Raw genomic sequence first — 9,163 nt, forward strand, 5'->3', positions numbered from 1 at the left:
TAAAACTGCAAGTTAAAACAACACATTCTCAAAAACATTATGGTTTGAATAACAGGAAGTTTACGCTCCCATCCCTCAATAATAATATAGAAGAAAGGGGTCCTGGACCTTCAAGGAGCTTAAATTTCAAAAAGTTATCAGATGAGCGAAGGTTAGTGAGCTGGCAGGCTGGCTCTGATTTCAACATTTTGCTCCCCCCTTTGAGTACGAGGGAGCAGTCTTGTTATCTCATAACCAGCAGGAAGGGTGGGAGAGGATGCATTCCTGGGTATCCTTAATGAGATAACCTAGAAGTTTCACATGTTGCTGTAAGGGAGGATGATAAGCTCTTCTTTAGGTGGGCAACCATGTGCCCAGGTAAACTGGGAAAATCTGTTCCTAAGACTAATGGATGGATGCTAGGGATAATTAAAATTCTTGGACCCATGCTAGGAATAGTGGATTGATTATAATTGTCATGTGGGGAAAGGTTTTTTATATCAGCAATCTTCTTCATAGACTTTTCTGGAAAGGGAATAATTACTATACTATATGTAGAAATGGATACACTTAAAATAAAGAGTAGTTGAGATTCTCCTAATACCCCCACATGTTGTTTTCGTTGTTATTTTATCCATTTTTTATAATGGGAATTGCATACTTCCATATGCGCACGAGTGCGCGCGCGCACACACACGATCTAAAAATTATTCTGTTTCTTCCCTTTCCTCTTCCTCTAAATCAAATCCTTGAAAAATTCTTTGATAGATATTTCCCAAAGACATCCTGAATTTGTTCACTTCCTATATTATATTCCAAATGATTTTAGCACTCATGTAGCTATTATCTCTTTTTAACTATCCCCAGTTAAGCACCAAGGTTGATATTTTTTTTTAAAAAAATATGCCACTCTACTTCTAATAAATCTCCAATAGCTTTTTATTTTTAAAATTTGAATATTACCCAAACTCCTTATTATGAAAATTTTCTCAGTCACATCCCAAATTTACCTTCAGTGGCATCTGGAATCACAATCTCACTTGCTCAATAAATATATCCTAGTCTTGCTGGCCATCTATGTTTTGGCTGCCAAGGCAAACTTAGTCTACCCTCAGTGCCTTTATAATTGTGAATATTTCTGCCTGCATCATGCTTCTCCAAGAAATGTCTCTCCATGGCGAGGCCATGCTTGTTTTTCAGAATTCAACAAAACTGTCATCTCTCAGATATTATTTTCTGCCTAACCATTCTATTCACATTCATGTAGTTCCTATTCCACCATTACTCCTTTATGTGCATATAGAACAAATTGCTATGTAAAACATGTTCTAGTTACTGATTTTTTCCTCCCACAGAATGTAAATTCTATGAGAGAATAAGTAATATCTAATTCTTATGATTGTGTCCCCAGGTTCATAACAGTTCCTGGAACATGTTAGGTTTTAGGTTTTCAAGACATAATCTTGATTGAATAACTTGATGTATCTATTCCTTTCAGTATCTCCTATTCCATGTAAATAACTCTCTAATGCTTACCAGCTTTTGCAAAATTCAGGTTTCATGTTTAATCTGGAATTTCAACAAGGTAGCAGGTAATGTAAAGCCAGCAGTGACTTTAGATCCTGATAATCCCTAATTTACCACCCTCCTCATGGGATGAAGCCTGCTTATGGTTCCATTCACTTAAGACTTCTGAGTACCCAAGTTTATTTGAAAAAATATTTAATAGAAAGTCAATATTATTAATTTCCCTCACATATGTGCAATATAAAAACATACTTAGATATAACACAAAGAACAGACTAATGTTTGTATTTAACATTTTCCATAGTAATTTTCTTGCATTTATTAAATGTACACCCAGTGTTGAATCATTAACCTGGCTACCAAAAATATTTCATTAACTCTTATCAGTAAGTAGACATGTCTTTAATTTCTTCACTAGGGATATTTTTGCTAAGTCAATATTTCTTTATTTTTTTTAAAAAAATATTACTATTCTAAGAGATATTTCATTTTTAATTTGGGAAAGAGCAAATAACACATGTTCACACATTTTTAGAAATAATAGTAAGATCATTTTTTAAAATTTATTGGACTTCAATAAAAATATATCATATCACATAAAATGCCTTTGTAATAAAATCTCCAACTCAGATTTGCTTAAACAATAAAAGGAAGTTGTTTACTTGTATAACACAGTTTCAGAAGAAAACTAACTCTACTACTGATATATTAGAGTTCTCACACTCTTCCCTTCAATACTTCCAGTATGACTTCTCCCATGAGCTAATTTGGTCTCACATTATATAGACTTTAAAAAATGTCCAGATAAAGCAACATTATAACTTCCACTTTGCTTTCTTTTTATTTATGACCATGAAATTAATTTATTAAAAATTCTCATAAGACTCCCTGAGTTTATATTTGCCAGGAGGATTCCAATAGCTGATAAGGTAAATAGAATTTCTGTCCTATGGTTGGATTAGGTGAATCACTTATGGTCAAAGAGATCATATAAATAAAACAAGTATTTTCTGGTATTTATGTATACAATAAAGCAGTTTAAAAATGCATATGGCATGTGAGAACAAATACAGAATATTATATTAAAATGTAGCTTTAGTATTTGGGATCTATAATACAATCATGATATCTGCATTCTAATGACTCTCAAATAAAAAGAACTGCTCTGCTATGGAGCATTTAGAGTATGAGGTGGGAGTATTTTTTTATTGTCAGAATACATTAAGGGTGACACTGGCATATTATGGTCACATGGCATGGATGATGAATATGCTACGATGTACAGGTTCTTCTTATACAATTAGACATGTTAAAAAATTGAACAGCTCATACTCTTGCAGAAAGATACATATAAACAGACATGTCAATATCAATATTCACACATAAAGATGGAGGTAGATATGTAGATTTATATATAGTCATACATATCACACTATAAATTATAAAAATGAATAATTCATTCAACTACTCCTTTTGGCAGTTTTAAACTGTACATGAGCCCTGTGCTCGGGGAAAGCAGCAATGCTAAGGAACATTACATGATTCCATCTCGTTCCTTTTGGTCCATATCTCCATGCATGGCAGAGACAGTGAAGTCTCGGGAGTGCATCTTATCAGTGAGCCAGTCAACCTTTCTTCGAGTGTTGATGAAGATCACTGCCTGGGTGATGGCCAGGGTTTCATATAAGTCACACAACGTGTCCAGCTTCCACTCCTCTCTTTCCATATTGATGTAGAATTGGCAGATACCCTCCAGAGTCAACTCTTCCTTCTTGACAAGCATCCGAATGGGGTCCCTCATGAACTTCTTGGTCACCTCAAGCACACCAGAAGGCATTGTAGCTGGCAGAAACACCACCTGGGTGTTGCTGTTGAGCCTTTGGAATATGTCATACCAGTAGATCTGCTCCTTGAACGCACAGCTTAACATTTCATCAGCTTCATCCAGTACAAACATCTTCATGTATTTGGGAGACAGATATCTGCGATTAAGCATGTCAAACACACGTCCTGGGGTGCCCACGATGATATGGGGAGCTTCCGTCTGCAGCTTCTGCACCTCTGCAAGCACGTTGGTAACCTCAGTGCAGCCATGGCAGGAGGCACCCATATAGTATCCTAAAGCCCTGACTACCTTATGTATCTGCTGTGCCAGTTCTCTAGTAGGTGCCAGGACCAAGGCCTGAGTAGCCTTCAGATCCAATTCAATCTGTTGCAGAATCGATATGACAAATATGTTTTCAGAAATGCCTTACTGAAAGCAACCACCTCCTTCCATATGACATATAAAACTCACAGATGCCTTTCTTTCTTACCTATTAAAAGTTCATATATGGACTTTCCAAATTCCCATTCAGTGCTTCATTAATGATTAACTATTTGTACCCACTGAACAATCTGGGCAAAATACCCGTTAATATGACTTGACCAAACTTTAAATTTCTCTCCTTTCTACAGGGCCCAGAACTTTCAACCATCATTAGCTTGTGCCAGTATTTGAATATGGACCAACTTGTCCTTAACAGCACCTCCTGAGAATATGGTGTAAAAAATGTATTAAAAAATCCCAACTTGCCCTAACCGGTTTGGCTCAGAGCATGGGCCTGCGGACTGAAAGGTCCCAGGTTCGATTCCGGTCAAGGGCATGTACCTTGGTTGCGGGCACATCCCCAGTAGGAGGTGTGCAGGAGGCAGCTGATTGATGTTTCTCTCCCATCAATGTTTCTAACCCTCTATCCGTCTCCACTCTCTATCCCTCTCCCTTACTCTCTGTAAAAAACCAATAAAATATATTTTAAAAAAAGAAAAGAAATCCCAATTCAACACTGAAGTCAGAAATCCATGAAGGGAGGGCTCTCACATATCACTTATCACAGCAACATAGTGCAGCAAGAAGAAGAAATATTTCCTCTCTATTGCCAACAAGCTGTCCTTGCCTGCAACCAATGAGAAACTGCTACCTACCAATTCCAACTCTTGTATTCCTCCCATGAACTTCTGTTCAAAATAACTTATCCTAACTTCTTGCTTTCTCCTATAAAAAAACATTCTTTTCCTTTATTCCTGGACCACAAGTTAACCATATTTTACCTGCTCTAGTTTCCAAATGCACTAGACTTTACTGGCTGAATTACTTACCATTTTTTAAAATTTGGCATAATGATTTAAACACCTCCCCAATTACTTGCATTATATAAATGTCTAACATTTTATATGTAAAGAGACATAGAGAATCAACAAATAGAGTTTGGCAGAAGTGATTGGGATTAATGCTTGTCTGAAAACAAATCAAGGCAGGCCCATCGTTTATTATGTATGTAGTTCCTTCTGAGGAAAAAAAATGGTTAAATAATGCATTTTATTAACTGATACAGACAATTTAACCTGAAAAAGTTTCGGACACACTATTCTGTGCATCAAGTAATATCAAAATTAGGGTACAGACCAGCTGGAGTGGCTCAGTGGTTGAGTGTCAACCCATGAACCAGGAGGTCATGGTTCCATTCCTGGTCAAGACACATGCCCAGGTTGCAGGCTCCATCCCCAGTGGGGGGCATTCAGGAGGCAGCTAATCAATCCTCTCCAATCACTGATATTGCTATCTCTCTCTCTCTCCTCTCTCTGAAATCAATAAAAACATATTTTTAAAAAATATATAGGGTACATACTTGACCAGCTATCAGAGCAGAATAGGAACTCCTGCTCTGAGCCAAATTCTTTTTTTAAAATTTATCATTATTATTGAAAATATCACTGATGTCCCTTTTTCCCCCCATTAAGCCCTTCTAGCCCACACATGCCCCCAACCCCAGGCCTTCACCACACTATTATCTGTGTCCATGGTTTATGCACATAAGCGTATAAAGTCTTCGGTTAATCTCTCCCCACCCTCCCACCTATCCCCACCTTTCCTCTGAGATTCCACAGTCCATGTCAAATTCTTTCTCAGAATTTTGTTTTCCTTTCAGGTGGAAGCCTAGCTCCTTATATAACATTTGTAATGAATTGAAATTAGAAGGTCAAATATTTATTTGCGTAATTGTTGACATAGCATTATTTATCTCTGATTTTTACTATAAAATTATATCTGGTGTTGCTGCTAGGTCACCTCACCTCTTTTCTCCTTTAATCAAATAACGTCTGCTTATAATGAGGCTGTAAATCCTTCAATTTCCGATTTTGCTGGAGTTTTTATTTTCTTTATATAAAATGTGCTGTGTCTTCAATAATATCCTGCATGTTCACTAAAAATCAATGATTTAAATAATAATGTATTTTAATATAGATATAACCATTAATTGCCCTTTTAAAAATAAATGTATACCCATCCTAAGCATTGAGAAAGATCACCTACTCCATGTGAAAGCTTACAGACTATAACAATTTATGCTAAAAACTTGAAATACCTACTTTAATAAACAATATTGAAAGTGACATCCACCAAATTTGGTCAAGTCTTGTGACTCCCAGAATGGTTTTTCCACTTCCATTCACACTAGAAAGTATGCAGTAACATATGATTACAATACATACATAACATAGTTTAATATAAAAGTATTTTAATAAACAGTTTTGATTTTTTAAAAATATCTTAACCTGTCCATACTATTGTTACGAATAGGCTTCCAGCCTAGCTGGCGTGGCTCAGTGGTTGAGTGTGAGACCATGAACCAGGAGGTCATGGTTCAATTCCCAATCAGGGCAGATTCCTGGGTTGTGGGCTCGATCCCCAGTGGGGGGCATGCAGGAGGCAGCTGATTGATATTTCTCTCTCATCAATGTTTCTAACTCTTCCTGTCCTTCCCTCTCTCTAAAATCAAAACAAATATGTTAAAAAATTAGGCTTCCAAAGTCCCAGTGAAATACACAATTCTTTCCCTCTCCAACAATTGGAGAATTGCAAATTGGAGGTGAAAAAGCTAAAATAAAACCTAAATGCTCTGCTATCTTTCTTCCTAAATTTAAACTCCTTAACTTTGTCACTTTTGAGCTTCAAGTTATTAGATAATGAGACAGAAAACATAAAAAAGAGCTCAGTGAACTTGACAGACCCACAGGGCACAACTAAAAAGTGTGCTGCCTTTATCCCCTCATTTTTTCTATCAAATTAACACTGTTCCTCTGCCTTTTTTTTTTTTGCATCTCCTGCCTGAAAGAGATAGTGTCTCTCTTTCCATTTAGCACAGTTTTCAGATCCTACTAACTTTTGTAATTTTTCTGTTCTAATTAGTTTAATTTTTAAATCATTATTGTAACAGTTTTATATTTCTATAGAAGACCTTTAATTTTATACGATTCCTCTCCATCCCAAGATTCCTTCATAGGGATATTGAGTTGAGCTAAGTATGACATAAAGTTAACTGGTCAAAGACTATGAAAAAATATTTGTTGGATATAAAGAGGATTTAAATTTTAAAATGTAATAACTGTAAGCACTAAAATATTATATAGTGAGCAACTTATATTATCAATATATAACACTACAGATCACAGCCTAAACCAAGATTTTAAAATATGTTCAAAATGCTAAATGTGTCATTGGTATCTCAAATTTTAGACCATTATATTAGAAGGTATTAATTAATGGTTAACCTCACTTCAGGCTATATACAAATAAGGCTATATACAAATAAACTGAAAGAATTGAGGATCTTCAAATTATGCAGCAATATACATTTTCAATTCTAAGCCTATTTATAGTAGGAGTAAATTACAGTGACTGTGACACCAAAAAGCAAAAGTTAAAAAAATAATTGCTACTAACCATAAAAAATGAAGCAATACTATGCAGATAAATATGCATAAGTGTGTGAGTCTGTGTATATATTTTCATATTTTCTCTTCCCTTTTTGGGGGATAGTGGATGACAAAATAGGAATGATTTTCTTTTCTTTACTATTCTGACACTCCCTAAAAGTTCACCATATGCCTAATGATGTGATTATTTAATAAGTGTACCCTCAATGCATTAAACACTGGCTAAATGTAATTTAACAAAATATCTTTAAGAGAAAATACTTTCATTTAATTGTCATGATTTTTTAGTCATTTGTTTTATTCTGGCAAGAGTAAATTAAAACCTATAATGATTGGAGAAATAATAAAAATTAAGTGTATATGTGTGGCCATAACGTATACATTCAGAGAATACCATATTTTTCCATGTATAAAACGCCCCTGCTTTTCCAACCCAAAATTAAGAAACCAATGTTTTAAACATGAAACAGAACACATTTTTTATTTAGTAATTACTGCAGGTAATGTTTACATACCAGTACTATGATATTATGCAGCATATCACTTTATTCAGCCTCTGTTGCATCACTGCTCTCTTCTTCGTCACTATTAGTTCCAGACATATCAATTTCTTCAACTCCTATTGTATCACTGCTGTGTTCTGGGTCACTGTCTATATATGTGAGATCATCCTCATAAAGTGGTGGCATTTTCTGAGCTAACTTTGTTCCTGTTCTCATGGCCAACCCTTCTCTCCTCATGAAATTGAAGTACTATTTTGCCTTTCCTGTAAAATCAACAATGTTCATTTCGCTTGCAAACATTCTTGCCTGACATTAAACAAACTTTGTTGACACACATAAACCCCGCTGAAACAGCTCCATTATCCAAGTCTTAAGCCTCTGCTCCAAGTTTGCCCATTTTGCTGCTTTTCCTCTTAAGGCCTTCTTCTTTTTTTGCACCTTAAGGAGTTGTTCTTCCTGTTTTCTCTACTGTCTGATCATACACTCATTGGGAGGAGGTCCAAATTGTCTCTCTGCAGCTCTATTTCTTGCTCTTTTGCATAGCTGATTACATTCAGTTTGAATTTTGCAGAGTAAGACAATCGCTTACAGGTATTTTTCTTTTTATTTTTTGACATCTTTATGGTCTCAGAACGCTCCAGTCCCTGTGGCATCTGCGCATTCTCCACCTTGACCTCCAATTACGGCATCAGCTGACATCAGTAACAATAAGACTTGTGTTTGGAGGAAGCCTGTTTGACAAGGTATGGGCAGCTATGCACCCTGCAGCTCCCTCCTCAGTTAACTTCCCTGTATAAGACACCCCTCGATTTTCATTCTAACAATTTTAGAAAAAAATAGTTTCTTATACACAGAAAAATATGGCAAATGATGAAAATAATAGAAGACAGAAAACACATTTAATTTGTTAGTAAGGATCATTAAGAAATTTTGAAATTAATATATACTTATATCACCAATAAGTCTATTGGTGAAATAGCTACATGTAACTGATTTCTCTATTTTCTTTTTCCTTATAATAAAATTGATATGTGATATAGATATATTGATAGATAAATGATATAGATAGATAAATTAATCACTACTTATTACTTCAGTGCCTTCCTTATATTAAAATATTAAGAGTAAAATCCAATTTAAATTTATAATTTATGAACAAAATATTTGCCAAAAAATGGCAAATAATTCAAACAAATCTATATTTTTAAAGAACCAGTCTACCTTTGTTTGATACTTGCACATGCACATTTACATGTCATCAGAGTAATGCATATTTCTTTGTTCCCCAAATAAAAATTCTACTGACTTATTTGATGTACTTTAAAAAAAATAATAATTAATCAATTGAATATTTACTATAGACAAGTAAAATCCTAAAATATATTATTGCTAATCTA

The 9,163-nt window shown here is 34.9% G+C and overlaps 1 protein-coding gene across 1 annotated transcript; it reads right to left on the reverse strand.

The window, feature by feature from the left end:
- Nucleotides 1-3,040: 3,040 nt before the first annotated feature.
- LOC139006185 (eukaryotic initiation factor 4A-I-like) lies at nt 3,041-7,982 on the reverse strand. The gene is made up of 2 exons (XM_070408708.1): nt 7,832-7,982; nt 3,041-3,756 (listed from the first exon to the last, which is right to left on the reverse strand). Exons 1-2 carry the CDS (start codon nt 7,980-7,982, stop codon nt 3,041-3,043), a joined length of 867 nt encoding a protein of 288 aa, XP_070264809.1.
- Nucleotides 7,983-9,163: the final 1,181 nt, after the last annotated feature.

The sequence above is a fragment of the Myotis yumanensis genome, unplaced genomic scaffold, assembly GCF_028538775.1.
Source record: "Myotis yumanensis isolate MYYU_CA2020_CCGP unplaced genomic scaffold, mMyoYum1.0.hap1 SCAF_3, whole genome shotgun sequence".
In the NCBI taxonomy this organism is placed as follows: Eukaryota; Metazoa; Chordata; class Mammalia; order Chiroptera; family Vespertilionidae; genus Myotis; species Myotis yumanensis.